Raw genomic sequence first — 18582 nt, 5'->3', positions numbered from 1 at the left:
GGGTTGTGAGAGATTGCTGGACCCAGGCTAAAGGGAGATTAGCCTGTGAAAGGGAGCATTCTGGAACTGGTGAGGAACTTATCTGTATTTAGTTTGATTAGGCATAGATTTGCGCATTTTATTTTATTTTGCTTGTGACTTACTTTGTTCTGTCTGTTACTACTTTGAACCACTTAAATCCTACTGTCTGTATTTAATAAAATCACTTTTTATTTAGTAATTTACTCAGAGTATGTATTAATACCTGGGGGAGCAAACAACTGTGCATATCTCTCTATCAGTGTTACAGAGGGCGAACAATTTATGAGTTTGCCCTGCATAAGCTTTATGCAGGGTAAAACGGATTTATTTGGGTTTAGACCCCATTGGGAGTTGGGCATCTGAGTGCTAAAGACAAGCACACTCCTGTGAGCTGTTTTTGGGTAAACTTGCAGCTTTGGGACAAGTAATTCAGACCCTGGGTCTGTGTTGAAGTGGACTGGAGTGTCTAATTCAGCAAGACGGGGTGCTGGAGTCCTGAGCTGGCAGGGAAAACAGAAGCAGGGGTAGTCTTGGCACATCGGGTGGCAGCTCCCAAGGGGGTTTCTGTGATCCAACCCGTCACACATAGGTTCACCTGTGAACTAGGAAAAGTCCATCCTTCTGTGTGAATTTACCCTGTGATTCAGTTTGGAAGTTTGGAGTGTCTGGGTAAAGGGCTCATTTGGTAGGGAGGAACATATGGTCATGAACAAATTGGATAATGATGCTCTGCCAAGGAAGTGATGTGATTTCAGGATGCAGGAGGCTCTCCTTCGGGTTCCTTAGAATATTCTTCTTTGCAGGACAGAGCATCTGCTTTACCATTGCAGAAGACAGGATAGTAGGTGATAGTAAAATCAGACCTAGAAAAAAAAAAAAGAGAGCCCAGCGTAGGTGTCACTGAGTTAGGGCTTTAGCCATGCACAGGTATTCTAGATTTATGTGATCAGTGAACATCTGAATTGGGTGTCTGGTGCCTTCTAGATAATGCCTCTGAGTTTTGAAAGCCTCTTTGATAGCAAGTAGCTCCTTGTCTAAAATTTCATAATTGTGTTCGGCAGGAGTGAGCTGGCAGGAATAATATGTACAGGGATGAACTTCTTTGTCAAGGCCCTGTTTCTGAGACAGCACAGCCGCAATGACAGCATCAGTTTCCAGTGTGAATGGCTGATTTGGGTCAGGATGTGTGAGGATGGGCATGAAGGTGAACGCCAGCTTCAGATGATTGAAGCCTTCTTGGGCTTCTGGCATCCAAGCGAACTTGGTGGGTTTTTGCAGCAGAGATGTTATAGGGGCCAGGATTCGGGAGCAGTCCCATATAAAGCATCTATAGAAATTCACAAACCCAATGAAGTGCTGAATTTCTTGACTGCTTCGTGGTCTTGCCCAGTCGGAAACCACTTCCACTTTCTGGGGATCCATGCAGCCTCTCTCAGCAGACAGAATGTAGTTTAAGAATTCCATGGTAAGCTGATTGAAGACACATTTCTTCAGCTTAGCGCAGAGCCCATGTTGGCAGAATCTTTCCAGGACCTTGCACTCATGCTGGTTGGGCATAGGCTGGTCATCAGAGTAAATTAGGATGTCATCTAAGTAGGTGACCACATAGCAGTTCAGCATATCTCATAAGCCATCATTAATTAGATGCTGAAAGGTTAGTAAGTCCAAAAGGCACCACCAGATATTCAAAGTGGCCATACTGAGTGTGAAAAATGATTTTCCATTCATCCCCTGACTGGATTCTGACTAGGTTGTATGTTCCTCTGAGGTCTAACTTGGTGAATACCTGGGCTGCTCTTACCCAGTCCGGGAGCTCTGGGTAGTAGGTATCAATTCTGCGCTGCAATTTTATTTAGAGTATAGTCGTCAACAAGAGTCTTAAGGAGCTGGGAATTGTGTGATCATGGGAGACTTTAGCTTCCCAGATATAGACTGGAGGACAAGTGCTAGTAATAATAATAATAGGGCTCAGATTTTCTGGATGCAGTAGCTGATGGATTCCTTCACCAAGTACTTGCTGAACCAACAAGAGGGGATGGCATTTTAGATTTGGTTTTGGTGAGTAGTGAGGACCTCATAGAAGAAATGGTTGAAGGGGACAACCTTGGTTCGAGCGATCATGAGCTAATTCAGTTTAAACTAAATGGAAGGATAGACAAAAATAGATCTGTGACTAGGGTTTTTGATTTCAAAAGGGCTAACTTTTAAAAAATTAAGGAAATTAGTTAGGGAAGTGCATTGGACTGAAGAACTTGTGGCTCTAAAGGCGGAGGCGGCCTGCAATTACTTCAAGTCAAAGTTGCAGAAACTATCAGAAGCCTGCATCCCAAAAAAGGGGGAAAAATTCATAGGCAGGAATTGTAGACCAAGCTGGATGAGCAAGCATCTCAGAGAGGTGATTAAGAAAAAGCAGAAAGCCTACAAGGAGTGGAAGATGGGAGTGATCAGCAAGGAAAGCTACCTTATTGAGGTCAGGACATGTAGGGATAAAGTGAGAAAGGCCAAAAGCCATGTAGAGTTGGACCTTGCAAAGGGAATTAAAACCAATAGTAAAAGGTTCTATAGTCATATAAATAAGAAGAAAACAAAGAAAGAAGTGGGACCGCTAAACACTGAGGATGGAGTGGAGGTTAAGGATAATCTAGGCATGGCCCAATATCTAAACAAATACTTTGCCTCAGTCTTTAATGAGGAGCTTAGGGATAATGGTAGGATGACAAATGGGAATGAGGATATGCAGATAGATATTACCACATCCGAGGTAGAAGCCAAACTCAAACAGTTTAATGGGACTAAATCGGGGGGCCCAGATAATCTTCATCCAAGAATATTAAAGGAACTAGCACATGAAATTGCAAACCCATTAGCAAGAATTTTTAATGAATCTGTAAACTCAGGGGTTGTACCGTATGACTGGAGAATTACTAACATAGTTCCTATTTTTAAGAAAGGGGGAAAAAAGTGATCCGGGTAACTACAGGCCTGTTAGTTTGACATCTGTAGTATGCAAGGTCTTGGAAACATTTTTGAAGGAGAAAGTAGTTAAGGACAGTGAGGTCAATGGTAATTGGGACAAAATACTACATGGTTTTACAAAAGGTAGATCGTGCCAAACCAACCTGATCTTCTTTGAGAAGGTAACAGATTTTTTAGACAAAGGAAACAGTGGATCTAATTTACCTCGATTTCAGTAAGGTATTTGATACAGTTCCACCTGGGGAATTATTAGCTAAATTGGAAAAGATGGGGATCAATATGAAAATTGAAAGGTGGATAAGGAACTGGTTAAAGGGGAGACGACAACGGGTCGTACTGAAAGGTGAACTGTCAGGCTGGAGGGAGGTTACTAGTGGAGTTCCTCAGTGATCCGTTTTGGGACCAATCTTATTTAATCTTTTTATTACTGACCTTGGCACAAAAAGTGGGAAAGTTTGCGGATGACACAAAGCTGGGAGGTATTACCAATACAGAGAAGGACCGGGATATCCTACAGGAAGATCTGGATGACCTTGTAAACTGGAGTAATAGTAATAGGATGAAATTTAATAGTGAAAAGTGCAAGATCATGCATTTAGGGATTAATAACAAGAATTTTGGTTATAAGTTGGGGACGCATCAGTTGGAAGTAACAGAGGAGGAGAAGGACCTTGGTGTATTGGTTGATCACAGGATGACTATGAGCCACCAATGTGATATGGCCGTGAAAAAAAGCTAATGCGGTCTTGGGATGCATCAGGTGAGGTATTTCCAGTAGAGATAAGGAGGTGTTAGTACCGTTATACAAGGCACTGGTGAGACCTCATCTGGAATACTGTGTGTAGTTCTGGTCTCCCATGTTTAAGAAGGATGAATTCAAACTGGAACAGGTACAGAGAAGGGCTACTAGGATGATCCGAGGAATGGAAAACCTGTCTTATGAAAGGAGACTCAAAGAGCTTGGCTTGTTTAGCCTAACCAAAAGAAGGCTGAGGGGAGATATGATTGCTCTCTACAAATATATCAGAGGAATAAATACCAGGGAGGGAGAGGAATTATTTAAGCTCAGTACCAATATGGACACAAGAACAAATGAATATAAATTGGCCATCAGGAAGTTTAGACTTGAAATTAGACGAAGGTTTCTAACCATCAGAGGAGTGAAGTTCTGGAACAGCCTTCCAAGGGGAGCAGTGGGGGCAAAAGACATCTTGCTTCAAGACTAAGCTTGATAAGTTTATGGAGGGATGGAATGATGGGATAGCCCAATTTTGGCAAATAATTGATCTTTGACTATTAGCAGTAAATATGCCCAATGGCCTGTGATGGGATGTTAGATGGGGTGGGATCTGAGTTACTACAGAGAATTCTTTCCTGGGTGTCTGGCTGGTGAGTCTTGCCCACATGCTCAGGGTTTAGCTGATTGCCATATTTGGGGTCAGGAAGGAATTTTCCTCCAGGTCAGATTGGCAGAGGCCCTGGGGTTTTTCGCCTTCCTCTGCAGCATGGGGCATGGGTCACTTGCTGGAGGAGTCTCTGCACCTTGAAGTCTTTTTAAACCATGATTTGAGGATTTCAGTAGCTCAGACATAGGTTAGGGGTTTGATACAGGAGTGGGTGGGTGAGATTCTGTGGCCTGTGTTGTGCAGGAGGTCAGACTAGATGATCATAACGGTCCCTTCTAACCTTAAAGTCTATGATTCTAGGATTCCTTTTCATAAAGAGGACAGGGGCCCCAGCCAGGGATGTGGACTGCTCGAGGAAACTTTTCTCCAGATTCTCAGATTCTGTAATCCTTAAGGACAGCTAATTCGTGTTCCAACATGGAATGCATTCAACTGAACAGAATCTTGGCTCCAGGCTCTAAGTCAATCAGGCAGATGTATTCCCTGTGAGAAAGTAGTGTCTCCGTTTTGTTTTTCGAATATGTCTGAAAACTTGGTATTTTGCGGAGAGTGATGGTTGACCCTAGTAGCAAGTAGGCCTGCTGTGTTGCCCGAACATCTCTCCGTGTTGCTGAAGCTCAGGCAAGGCATCCAACTTGAGGTTCTGGAGTCTCGAGCTTGGAAGTCAGGAGGCAGATGTCCTGGCAAAACTTAGAATTAAATGTAATGGTTTGCTGAGACCAGGAGATATACGGGTCACATTTCTCTAGTTAGGGGATTCTGAATATCAAAGGGAACCGTGTGGACCAGATCAGGCTAAATTGGAGAAGCTCATAGTGCTTCCCAACCATCACCTCCAAAACTATAGTTTTCTGACTGATGAGGCTGGAGGTGAAGATCCATCAACTGTCTCAACTAAATCAGGGGCTATCTTAGGTTGTTTGGATAGGCTGAGTACTTGAGCCAAGGTAGTGTCCATTAAGTTATCACCCCTCAGACGGCCCTGACTGACACTGGGGCCGAAGTATCTGTCCGGAGTCCCAAAGCCAGAGTCGTAACTGGAGTTGTAGGTGCAGGTACATTTTCAATATGTTGGGCCAGGCAGCCAGAATGGATTGCTGGAGGGGGCTTAGAGGAGTTTTCTCGATGTTGCTCATGCTTGACCCCCTTACCAAGGCTGGGCATGGTTGTTTCCTGGAACCACGTGGTTCAGGGACATAGCAAGACAGACAGACACCATGGGGCCATTGCCACGACAGTAAAAACACAAGTACTCTCACCATTGGTTCAGCCAGGTCCATGCCATGTCCACCTATGTGGGCTTGGGTGGGGGGCCTTTCCTTTCGAGATGCCATTCCCTAAGTCTGGTGTCGATTTGGAGGCCCAGCTTAATAAATGAATCTAGATTAGTGGGAGGCTCCACGCAGGCAAGCTCATCTTTTATTTCTTCGCTGAGAGCAAGACAGAATTGGTGTAGCTGGGCCGCCTTATTCCAAGCCCTATCCGCCGCCAGGAATCAGAAGCAGGCGGCATATGTTACAGCTGACCCCAAGGCCTGATGGAGTCTCTGTAGGGCTGCCTCTGCGGTGTGAGCTTGGTGTGGGTCATTGAAGATTGTCATAATGGCCCTCAGGAAGGTGTAGGCCTCTAGCGTAGGGGTAGGCATAGGTGCTCTAGCAGAGCAGTCACCCTGTCCAGGCCCTCACCTGTTAGAAAATCATGACTAGTCCCACTTTTGCCTGGTCCATCTGGTAGGCATTGGGCCATGGCAGGAAATGGAGCCCCCAAATTTGCTACGGGTCCCATTGTAGAGCTCTGGTAATAGTACTGTGGGTTCAGGTCCTGATGGCACCATGGGGCTGCAGGAGATGTTCCCACCTGTGGCCCTATGATTTGTTCTTGCAGGGTGCATTTTCCTGCCTGAAGCTGGTCCACTGCGACGTATAAGGCTTGGTTTTCCACCTCTAGGTGAGCAGTCTGCTCCTGGAGGCTCAGTGGCCCCTGTGGCACAATACCCATAGATGCTGGAACTAGAGATGCTGGGGTGCTGCTGCACCCCCTGGCTTGAAGTGGTTTCCATCATATAGAAGGTTTACAGTTTGGTTCAATGGCTCTCAGCACCCGCACTATACACATTGTTCCAGCACCCCTGGCCGTACCTGTGAGTTTCCATACCCTTTTCAGGTAAGATGAGTCTAGGAGGAAATGGAAGTGGTCTGAGCAAACTGTAATGCCTGGTGGCTGAGGCAGGATTGGGAGCAGTCTGCAGCAGTACTCAAGTATGTGCCAATGGTCAGGTAGCCAGCAGGTCAATTCATATCAGAAGCAATCTGGGGCAATGGTCAGAGTTCTCTCAGGCATCAATAGCCGGAAGATCCAATCCAAGGGGCCGGTTCATTGGATTGGGGAGGCGAGGTCAGGCAAGGCAGCAAGGTAGGGTCAGGTGACGCAGCAGGGCAAGGGGGTCTAGGGAACAACCAGCAGGCAATGGTCTGTTGCTCAGACAGCTTCCTCTTGCTGTTGGGGCCTTTATATAGCCCAGGTATCTACTGAGAGTGCAGCCTGACCATCCAATCAGGGGCCTATGGTATGGCTGCTGTGGGCCTGTAAGCCTTGAGCACTAAGGCTGTTGGTTAGGGGCACCGGTTCAATGTATCACGATGGTTCAGCGGCTAAGGAAGCCACCTAAGGAGCTGGCAGGCCTGGCTTCAATAGCAGGGTCCTGATAGACTTGATTTGTTAACTTTTTGTGCAGCACTTTGAACACCTTGAATGAAAGATTCTGGACAATAACAAAGCAGGAGTTGTGTCACTGACTGGCCAAGCTGAATATTTCCAGGGGAAGAGGGAGGTTTAGGCTCCCATTACTGTAAAACCCCAGAAGGAGAGGGTGCAACCTGAAGTTATCACTGTTGTTTCTTCTTTTTCTTTGAGGTGGGTTTTGACATCTTTTTTCCCCTCCTCTTTGCAGGATATGGGAGCTGGAGGGAACTGGCTAAAGCCCTGGCAAACAGGAACATCCCTGCTGTGGACCCAGACCTTCAGTTTTACTATCCTCAGAAGCCAGTACACCAGGTAAGGAGGCTCAGGGGTCTTCTTAAACATTCAGGGGAAAATTCTCCTTCTAGATCTGCATGGCAGATCCCAGCTCCTGTAGTCATCTCTCCCTTCATGCACAGAATGAGAGCAGACCATGGACCAAATTCTGATCTCAGTTACACCAATGTAAATACAGAACAACTCCACTGCAGTCAATGGAGTTATGTTGGATTTACATCAGTACAATGGAGGGATAACTAAGAATGATGAAATGAAATTAAGAAAAGGAGAACTTAGGCTAAAAGCTAGTGTCGCGTGGGGCCTCCCCTATTGGCCCAGTGCCAGGTTGGTACACCCCATCACACAAGTGTCAGGTCTCCCTGTGAGATCAGGCAATTCCAGTAAGGAGGGCTCAGGACCCCTGGTGGGGCTGAGCAAACAATCAGTCCGCAGCCACTGGGTCGGGCAGAGCAAAGCAAACAGTCTGTGGCCCCTGGGCCTCCTGGCTGGGGCAGGCAATAGCAGTTGTGGTTCTGACCCTTGGGCAGGGCAGAACAAACAATCAGTCTGCGGCCCCTGGGTGGGGCAGAGCCAGCAAACACTAACCATGCCTAGTGGCAGGTTTGTGTGTGGGAGGTAGGGGAACCTTGGCCTACCCTACTCCACCGGGTTCCGACCCAGGGCCCTATGAAGTTGGGAAATTCCCCGTTAAGGGTTTAAGCATCAGCTTCTATTACATTCCCTGGGTCACTTCCTCTGCAAGGTGCATTTCGGGCATCTCCTCGGTTGGCAGTGGCTCAGCATCCCAGTCAGTCTCTGTGGTCAGCTGGTCATCCTCAGCATAGTCCGGGTCCATGGTTCCTACCGCTTGGAAAGTCGCAGGAGCCTGCAGCACACGTCCTTCCTCCTCCTCAGCCAGCCCAGACTGAGCTGGCCTGCCTCCGTTTATCTGTCCCTTCCACCTGGAGCATGCACAGCAGGGGCGATAGGGTGTGGTCTCCTGTGCCCACAGTGATTGGTCAGGCACTGCAGGGTTGGTACACCCCATCACTGCTAGAGAAAAGCTCGTAATGAATGGTGAGATGTATCACACTAAGGAATAATCTTCCAAAGGAAGAGTTAGAGATTGGTCAAAGCACTGGAGAATGAACAGACGTTAACAATTAATTTACAGCTCTGTAGAGGCGCGGGACTCACCCCTGCAGCGCCTTCTGCTGGTCTTCTCAGGGAATTAGCTCTTTCAGCCTCTGGAGCGCCCTCTGCAGGCCGGTGTCCCACTTGTCGCTGGTCCCGTGTCCCTCCCGGACCCCGGTGCCCCTTTACCAGGGGGCTGCCCCCTCGCAACACCCCCACCATTCTCTATGGGTCTCCCCTCTCTGGGAAACCCCAACCCTCTAATCCCCACCTTGCCTCAGTCTGGGCTACTGCCAGTCATCACTAAGCCCCCACTCCCTGGGGCAGACTGCAGTGTAAAAGCCACTCATCATAAGCAAGGGGGTTCGGACCTGCTGCCTTCTTCTGCCTCCCAGTACCTCTATGGGCCTTGGGGAGTTGCCAGCCTGGAGCTCCCCGGCTCCGCTGGGTCTCCCCAGCCCTGCCTCACTCCCAGTACCCTTCCTGCAGGCAGCCAGGCCCTGCTCTCTCCCAGCCGGAAGGAAGAGAGAGACTTCTCTTGGGCCTCCGGCCCACAGCCTTTTTATTCAGGCCAGCTGTGGCCTGATTGGGGCGTGGCCCAGCTGCGGCCACTTCCCCAATCAGCCCATCTTTTCTCCTGCCCCAGCCCTCTGCCAGGGCTGTTTTAAGCCCTTCCGGGCAGGAGCGGGGGACCACCCCACTACAAGCTCAAAGTTTGTGAAGGGGACAAAGGGAGTTATTAGGGTGACTTGGGTCCTTCAGCTGACATGAATGAGAGTAGAGACTAGATTAGTGCAGGCTAGTTATGTAGAAATATTATTGGAGAGAAACAACAAACCATGATGTTGGAAATCAACAGAGTCAAACTTCTATATTTTGGTCACATTAGGCATAGAGATGGAAATAACCTTGAGAAAGTTATTATGGAAGGAATGGTGGAGGGTCATCGTAGTACGGCATGGTCAGCAAGGAGATGGATGCATGGATGATGTGCGGCAGATCACTGTAAGGTCAGCTGCTGAGTGCTCGAAGTTAGTGATGGATCGTGAAGACTTTTCAAAATCTGTTATGATGTCACTGATATTGAGACATGAATAAATGGATTTAATTAGCTTATGCCTTTTCTACACTACACAGTTTTGTTGGCAAAAGGCAGCTTTTGGTGGCAAAACAGTGAAGGTGTACACACTGCAATGCCACCTTTGGCAGCAAAATTCTTTAGTTTTGGCAACAAAATAAAACCACCTCAACGAGGGACATAAAACTTTTTGTGCAAAAATTTTGTCGACAAAGTGCCAGTGATTTTACCGCTTTAATTGGCCTCCAGAAGGTGTCCCACAATGCCCATCTTGACCACTGTGGTCAGCAGTTCCAATTCCGCTGCCCTGCAGCCAGGTAAACAACCATCTGCCCCTTGCCCTTCAAAGCCCCGGGAATTTTGTTTTGTTTGCTCGGTGTGGAGAGCTCACATCGCACCTTCCCAGCTGACCATGACGGCTCCACACAGCAGACACTCTCCCGCTTGGACCACTGCGGAGCTGCTGGATCTGATCAGTATATGGGGAGAGGAGGCGGTGCAGTCCCAGCTGCACTCCAGCCGTAGGAATTTCTATACTTACGGGCAGATTTCTCGAGGGTTGTGCGAAAAGGTCTATGATCAGGACATGGTGCAGTGCAGAGCAAAGACCAAGGAGCTGAGGCAGGCCCCAGAAGGCAAGGGAGGCAAACTGTCACTCCAGTGCTGCGTCAAAGACCTGCCGTTTCTATAAGGAGCTGGGTGCTATCCTCGGTGGCGACCCCACCTCCAGTGCCAAGAGCCCCGTGGATACTTCACTGATCCTGGAGCTGGCGGAAAGTGGACCTAGCCCAAAGGACGAAGCCATTGAAGAAGAGGCGGAATTAGAAGATGATGTGGAGCCCACTGCGGGGTTGCCCGGTGGTGTGTCCAGTCAGGAGCTGTTCTCCACTCTGGAGGTGTCTAGCCAGTCTCGGCAGTCGCACTCCAGTGAGCAAGAAGCAGGAGAGGAGACGCTTGGTAAGTGGCTTTGCTTTGTGAAGTGCGGAGGTGGGTTGAGGGCATAGAAATGTACAAGGCTGGCTGTGTTTCTGTGTGCTGGACATATCCTTGAGCAGCTAAGAAGTACAGCGGAACAGGGTGTTGATGCACACTGAGATTTCACGGGAATCCTCCAGAGAGATCTCTAGGAAAGTTTCCTGGAGGTACCCAGCAATCCTCTGCCAATGGTTCCTTGGCAGAGCTGCTTTGTTCCTTCCCCCATTGAAGGAAACTTTGCCGTGCCATTCTGCAATCACTTACACAGGGACCAAAGCGTCACACAGATGAGCAGAATAGGGACTGGGTCAGCAGCCACAACTGTGCACTAGATGCACCCTTGCTTCCTTGCATACCCTCAGGAGTGAGATATCTGGTACAATGACCCCTGCCTGTGGAAAAGGGTGGGAAAATTTAGAATATTGTCCCTAGGCACCTGCCCATCAACCCTTTCATATTGCTTTTCTCCCCATGTAGAATGCCCTCTGTCCGAGGGTAAACTCACCAAGCTTGGGGTGTTCGCCAACGTGTGTGTCAAGGGTCAGTGAGAAAGTGATTGGTATGTTATTAGAGGTGTATTTTACTGTACTGTTTCCATGCTGTGCATTGTGACAGACCCAGACCAGTGGGGTACAGGAGTCTGGTAGAGGGCAAATATACTGGTCACTGGATGAATAGTTTTCTGTTCCCTGAGTGACCAGAGAAGGGGCTGCACTAGAGTAATCAGGAACCTGCTAGAACCAGTTAAGGCAGGCAGGCTAATTAGGACACCTGGAGCCAATTAAAAAGAAGCTTCTAGAATCAATTAAGGCAGGCTAATCAGGGCACCTGGGTTTTAAAAAGGAGCTCACTTCAGTTTGTGGGGGGAGTGTGAGGAGCTGGGAGCAAGAGGCGCAAGGAGCTGAGAGTGAGAGGGTGTGCTGCTGGAGGACTGAGGAGCACAAGCGTTATCAGACACCAGGAGGAAGGTCCTGTGGTGAGAATAAGGAAGGTGTTTGGAGGAGGCCATGGGGAAGTAGCCCAGGGAGTTGTAGCTGTCATGCAGCTGTTACAGGAGGCACTATAGACAGCTGCAGTCCACAGGGCCCTGGGCTGGAACCTGGAGTAGAGGGCGGACCCGGGTTCCCCCCAAACCTCCCAATTGACCTGGACTGTGGGTTCTCCCAGAGGGGAAGGTCTCTGGGCTGTTCCCCAACCTACCTGGTGAATCTCTGAGGCAAGAAAATCCGCCAATAAGCGCAGGACCCACCAAGATAGAGGAGGAACTTTGTCACAGCATGTACTTAACAATCATGTTTCTGTGTATTGTTCCTTGTGCTTCTGCAGATGTAGCCTTCAGAGACATCCCCAACACACCAGCAGAGCGCCTCCATCAGATAAGTAAATGCCCAAGACGGAGCAAGGAGGACATGTTCTGGGAGCTGCTGCAATACTCAGATGCAGAAAAGAGGGAATGCATGGAGTGGGGGGAAATCAAAAGGCAGGACAGAAAAGAAAATTAGGCCTTGTTAAGGACACTACTAAGAGGATGATTAAAGTTATGGAGGAGCAAACTAAGATGCTGAAGTCCCTCATAACACTATAGATTGAGCAGATGCATGCCTACCCTCCCCTTCAGCACATGAGGTGGACGAGGCTTTCTTCCGGCAACTAGCAGAAGTTACTAGATCGCAGGCCCTGGTTCTCATGGGAGACTTTAATCACCCTGATATCTGCTGGGAGAGCAATACAGTGGTGCACAGACAATCCAGGAAGTTTTGGGAAAGTGGAGGGGACAATTTCCTGGTGCAAGTGCTGGAGGAACCAACTAGGGGCAGAGCTCTTCTAGACTTGCTGCTCACAAACCATGAAGAATTAGTAGGGGAAGCAAAAGTGGATGGGAACCTGGGAGGCAGTGACCATGAGATGGTCAAGTTCAGGATCCTGACACAAGGAAGAAAGGAGAGCAGCAGAATACGGACCCTGGACTTCAGAAAAGCAGACTTTGACTCCCTCAGGGAACTGATGGGCAGGATCCCCTGGGAGAATAACATGAGGGGGAAAGAAGTCCAGGAGAGCTGGCTGTATTTTAAAGAATCCTTATTGAAGTTGCAGGAACAAACCATCCCGATGTGTAGAAAGAACAGTAAATATGGCAGGCGACCAGCTTGGCTTAACAGTGAAGTCCTTGCTGATCTTAAACGCAAAAAAGAAGCTTACAAGAAGTGGAAGATTGGACAAATGACCAGGGAGGAGTATAAAAATATTGCTCAGGCATGCAGGAGTGAAATCAGGAAGGCCAAATCACACTTGGAGTTGCAGCTAGCAAGAGATGTTAAGAGTAACAAGAAGGGTTTCTTCAGGTATGTTAGCAACAAGAAGAAAGTCAAGGAAAGTGTGGGCCCCTTACTGAATGAGGGAGGCAACCTAGTGACAGAGGATGTGGAAAAAGCTAATGTACTCCATGATTTTTTTGCCTCTGTCTTCACAAACAAGGTCAGCTCCCAGACTGCTGCACTGGGCAACACAGTATGGGGAGAAGGTGACCAGCCCTCTGTGGAGAAATAAGTGGTTCGGGACTATTTAGAAAAACTGGACGAGCACAAGTCCATGGGGCCGGATGCGCTGCATCTGAGGGTGCTAAAGGAGTTGGCGGATGTAGTTGCAGAGCCATTGGCCATTATCTTTGAAAACTCATGGCGATCGGGGGAGGTCCCGGATGACTGGAAAAAGGCTAATGTAGTGTCCATCTTTAAAAAAGGGAAGAAGGAGGATCCGGGGAACTACAGGCCAGTCAGCCTCACCTCAGTCCCTAGAAAAATCATGGAGCAGGTCCTCAAGGAATCAATTCTGAAGCACTTAGAGGAGAGGAAAGTGATCAGGAACAGTCAGCATGGATTCACCAAGGGCAAGTCATGCCTGACTAACCTAATTGCCTTCTATGAGGAGATAACTGGGTCTGTGGATGAGGGGAAAGCAGTGGATGTGTTATTCCTTGACTTTAGCAAAGCTTTTGATACAGTCTCCCACAGTATTCTTGCCAGCAAGTTAAAGAAGTATGGGCTGGATGAATGGACTATAAGGTGGATAGAAAGCTGGCTAGATCGTTGGGCTCAACGGGTAGTGATCAACGGCTCCATGTCTAGTTGGCAGCCGGTTTCAAGCGGAGTGCCCCAAGGGTCGGTCCTGGGGCCGGTTTTGTTCAATATCTTCATTAATGATCTGGAGGATGGCGTGGACTGCACTCTCAGCAAGTTTGCAGATGACACTAAACTGGGGGGAGTGGTAGATACGCTGGGGGTCGGGATAGGATACAGAGGGACCTAGACAAATTAGAGTATTGGGCCAAAAGAAACCTGATGAGGTTCAACAAGGACAAGTGCAGAGTCCTGCACTTAGGACGGAAGAATCCCATTCACTGTTACAGACTAGGGACCGAATGGCTAGGAAGCAGTTCTGCAGAAAAGGACCTAGGGGTTACAGTGGACGAGAAGCTGGATATGAATCAACAGTGTGCCCTTGTTGCCAAGAAGGCTAACGGCATTTTGGGCTGTATAAGTAGGGGCATTGCCAGCAGATCGAGGGACGTGATCATTCCCCTCTATTCTACATTGGTGAGGCCGCATCTGGAGTACTGTGTCCAGTTTTGGGCCCCACACTACAAGAAGGAAAAATTGGAAAGAGTCCAGCGGAGGGCAACAAAAATGATTAGGGGGCTGGAGCACGTGACTTATGAGGAGAGGCTGAGGGAACTGGGATTGTTTAGTCTGCAGAAGAGAAGAATGAGGGGGGATTTGATAGCTGCTTTCAACTACCTGAAAGGGGGTTCCAAAGAGGATGGATCTAGACTCTTCTCAGTGGTACCTGGTGACAGAACAAGGAGTAATGGTCTCAAGTTGCAGTGGGGGAGGTTTAGGTCAGATATTAGGAAAAACTTTTTCACTAGGAGGGTGGTGAAGCACTGGAATGGGTTACCTAGGGAGGTGGTGGAATCTCCTTCCTTAGAGGTTTTTAAGGTCAGGCTTGAGAAAGCCCTGGCTGGGATGATTTAGTTGGGAATTTGGTCCTGCTTTGAGCAGGGGGTTGGACTAGATGACCTCCTGAAGTCCCTTCCAACCCTGATATTCTATGATTCTATGATTTAGAACTCTTTCCCATGCCCTCCCCAAACTCCACCTGAGCATTCCTTTCTGCTTTCCTGGACTTCTCGCTTTCCCTTTCATTCCACCCCATGGACACTTTTTCAAATGATAGCTGGACTTATGCACAGCTCTGAAAGTCAGCCCTTCCTTGGTAGCTCCTTTCCCAACAAACAAGTGTGTGGTGGTGGTGTTTTCTGTGCAATAAAAGCAAAGTTTTTGAATGATAAGTAATCTTTATTTGTTTCCTGAAAAATGTGATAGCAGGCAGCAGCAAGACATACACAAGCAGTTTAATCATTTGCTTACTGGAATCCTAGGCCACAAAAATCACAAGTACTTCCTAGGAAAACTCAATTTCATTAAGCATTGCAGCCCCGAGCATAGTAATATACATTACTGGTTCTCATTTAAAGAGTGTTGCCTCAAAGCCTCCCTGATTCAAATTGTCCCCCCTTGTGCCCCTCTAATAGCCCTGGTATGTGGCTGCTCAAATTCAGCAGCCAGGCAGTCTGCCTCAGCAGTTCACCCCTGAGAAAACTTTTCACCCTTACCTTCACAAATATTGTGCAACATACAGCACATGGCTATGACACATGGGAATATTATCCTTACTGAGATCTAACCTTCCATAAAGGCATCGCCAGTGCACCTTTAATCTGCCAAATGCACATTCCATGGTCATCCTGCACCTACTCAGCCTATTGGTGAACCGCTCCTTACTGCTATCTAGGTTTCCCATGTAAGGTTTCATGAGCCATGGCATTAACAGGTGTGCCGGGTCTTCCAGGATCACTATGAGCATTTCAACATCCCCCACTTTAATCTTCTGGTCTGGAAAGAAAGTCCCCGCTTGCAGCTTTCTGTATAGACCAGTGTTCCTGAAGATATGTGCATCATGCACCTTTCTGGACCCACACCACCCTTGATGTCAGTGAAACGCCTGTGGTGATCCACAAGTGCCTGCAACACCATGGAGAAGTACCCCTTCCTATTGATGTACTCCGTTGCAAAGTGGTCCGGTGCCAAAATTGGAATATGTGTTCCATCTGTCGCCCCTCCGTAGTTAGGGAAACCCATTTCTGAAAAGCCATCCACTATTTCACACACATTGCCAAGAGTCACGGTCCTTCGAAGCAGGATGCGATTAATAGACCTGCACACTTGCTTTAACTCATCCCCAATGATCGACTTCTCGACTCCAAACTGATTTGTGACCGACTGGTAGCAGTCTGGAGTCACCAGCTTCCACATGTGATCGCCACGTGCTTCTCCACTGAGAGGGCAGCTCTCATTTTGGTGTCCTTGCGCCGCAGAGCTGGGGTGAGCTCTGCACACAGTTCCAGGAGGGTACCCACTGCTTGTCATCCCAGACCTGCATGACGATGCGATCCCACCACTCAGTCCAAAAGTGACAATCCACCATGTGCAACTGTTCGGTGAATGCCAAAAGTAATCTAATGTTGCTCCTATCCATGTCAGTCAGCACGTCAGGCAACTCAACTGTGAATCCTGTTGAGTTAGGAACTTCACAATAAACTGCACTTCCATCCGTGATGTGTTAATGACAGAAGAGCATTGGAGAACAGTGCAGGATCCATCCGTTCACACAGAGATGGTGGGACGAACAGCAAATAAGGGCCGTTGAAAAATGCTGCGAACCAAAGACAGAAGCACATGGAATTCTTGGAAGGAAAGCAATGCATCATGGGACGTTGAGCCCAGACCCATGATGTGCTGCAATCCACTTCACCTTTCCACAAGACCTAGCAGTAGAAGGTGTCGAGCTGAACTTGTGGGATAGCTATCGACAGTGCACAGCTCTCAATGTCGATGTTAGTGCCCCAAGTGTGGGCACACTCTGCAGACAGAGGGAGTGAAGTGTGAACATGCAATACCGATTTTCTTATAGCGCTTTTTGATCGTCAACAAAACTTTTGCTGACAAAACTCTGTAGTGTAGACAAAACCTTAGTCATCAGTCCCAAAGGCAGAGTGCTTATGTTTCACTACACCTGTGACTGGTCAGGAATTTTTTAACAATGTTTTTTCCATTGGGAAAATGCTGATTTGTCAAAACCAAAACTGTTTCATGGGGAAAAGATCAGTTTTGATGGATTTCTCACTTTGACAAATTTTGGGAGGAAAAAATGCAATATTGTAAAAAAAAAAATCTCATTTCAACATTGTCTAAATGAGAAATTCCCTTTTTTGGCGGGTGTGTGTGTGTGTGTGTGTTTCAAAATGACTGTTTAGAAATTTAAGCTAATTATAGTAAAAACAAACTGAAACAAAGTTTAAAAGGTCAAAATCAAAATGAAATGTTCAACTGACCCACACCAATATACCCTTCCCCTCCCCATGGTTGTTGGTTTGTGCACATTTGCAATTTCGACTTTTCATCCTGATTCAGGATTGGAAAAATTATCAGAGTCTCAAAAAATTTCCTGGGCTGGGAGGACATTTTCCCACCCAGTACTACTTGTGGGCTTTTAGAAGCTGCTGAGTACTTGCTGTCTGCTCACATGCAGGGGTCCTGGAACAATTTGTATAGTGTGGCTGCTGAGAGCCATTGAACCAAACTGTAGACCCTGTACATGATAGAAACCACTCAAGCCAGAGCGTGTGTCAGCACCCCCTGTCCCCCCAGTTCCAGTACCCATGCTCACATGGACTTGTGAAAGCTTTTCAACCTTGTGTGTATGTGATCAGTCACTTATAAGATTATTTATTTTTCTTTTATCTCCATGTCTCTTAGAACCAAGAGCAGCAAAGAGGTGCAAGGAATAGGTCTGTTTATCCAGCCGGGGAAATCTCCGTCCCTTGGATCCCGGAGGTTGGTGTTTTCTGGAACCATTTCCTATTAGAGGATTGTAACGAGAGGCCTCTGCTTCTCTGGGAGTCCAGTGTCTCCCACCCCCATCCCTGTTTAATGAAAGCTTTGGTTCTGCAGACCAAAGAAAAAATCTGGAAAGACAGGAATCCCCAGATTCCTGGAGATTTGGCTTCTGACCCAGCCACCAAGGCACCAGGAATCCACCTTCAGCCTCTGGAAAGCAGCCAAATTGCTTCCCCCTTAAAGGTGATGTTTATTCAGAGCTGAGAAATAGTACAAAGAATTCAACAGGCAAATACATGACTGTGGCATGTAAGTGCCTCACACTGTGCTATTGTTCTGTTATTTGCCTGTTATCCAATCCCTGTATCTTGTGCATAGAGGTCTCGTCACTTCACTGACACTTCTGGTGAGCAGAGACCTTCTCAGGTGACCCTTGAGAACCTGAGTAAATATTTCCTTTGTTTTCTTTATGCCTCATTTACTCTTCCCTCCACTGTCCCCTTATCGTACTACTTCTCTTCAGATAAGCAATGCAGCATGTTGATAATGAGAGAGGCACCAACCACTGGGTGTTTTGCTAACTTAGTAAGTTCCAAAAGCTGACTGGACACTCACACAGATAAGAATGGCCTCTGCAATTGCTCTAGCTAGGAAACAAAGTACAGTCCTGATGCTTCAAGCAGGGCCGGCTCTAGGATTTTTGCCGCCCCAAGCAAAATCAATTTTGGCCGCCCCCCCCCCCGTTCTTTTCTTACCCCACCCCCCCGGCCCCGCCTCAACTCCGCCCCTTCCCCAAATCCCCAGCCTTGCCTCCTCCCCCCAGGCTCTCAAGCCTAGGAGGGAGGGGGAGAAGCGGCGTGCGCGCGCCGCGGCCACTCAAAGTCTCCCCCTCCCTTCCAGGTTTGAGAGCCTGGGATGGAGGGGGGAGCAGCAGCGCGCGAATCAGCTGTTTCGTGCGCTGCAGCCACTCGGGATCTCCCCCTCCCTCCCAGGTTTGAGAGCCTGGGAGGGAGGGCGA

General features: G+C 48.0%; 1 protein-coding gene across 1 annotated transcript in view; it reads left to right on the top strand.

Annotated features, from left to right (window-relative positions):
• B4GALNT3 (beta-1,4-N-acetyl-galactosaminyltransferase 3) overlaps positions 1 to 18582 on the top strand; it is a 120039-nt gene that overhangs the window by 66146 nt on the left and 35311 nt on the right. Inside the window, exons 2-3 of the mRNA XM_026654340.2 lie at positions 7354 to 7457; positions 17484 to 17561. Coding sequence (XP_026510125.1) covers positions 7354 to 7457; positions 17484 to 17561 — 182 coding nt within the window. The remainder of the gene's footprint in view (positions 1 to 7353; positions 7458 to 17483; positions 17562 to 18582) is intronic.

Source organism: Terrapene carolina, unplaced genomic scaffold (assembly GCF_002925995.2).
Source record: "Terrapene carolina triunguis isolate 2854851 unplaced genomic scaffold, T_m_triunguis-2.0 Scaffold190, whole genome shotgun sequence".
Classification (NCBI taxonomy): Eukaryota; Metazoa; Chordata; order Testudines; family Emydidae; genus Terrapene; species Terrapene triunguis.
The sequence above is the reverse complement of the archived record's forward strand: the minus strand, read 5'-3'. Positions and strand labels throughout refer to the sequence as shown.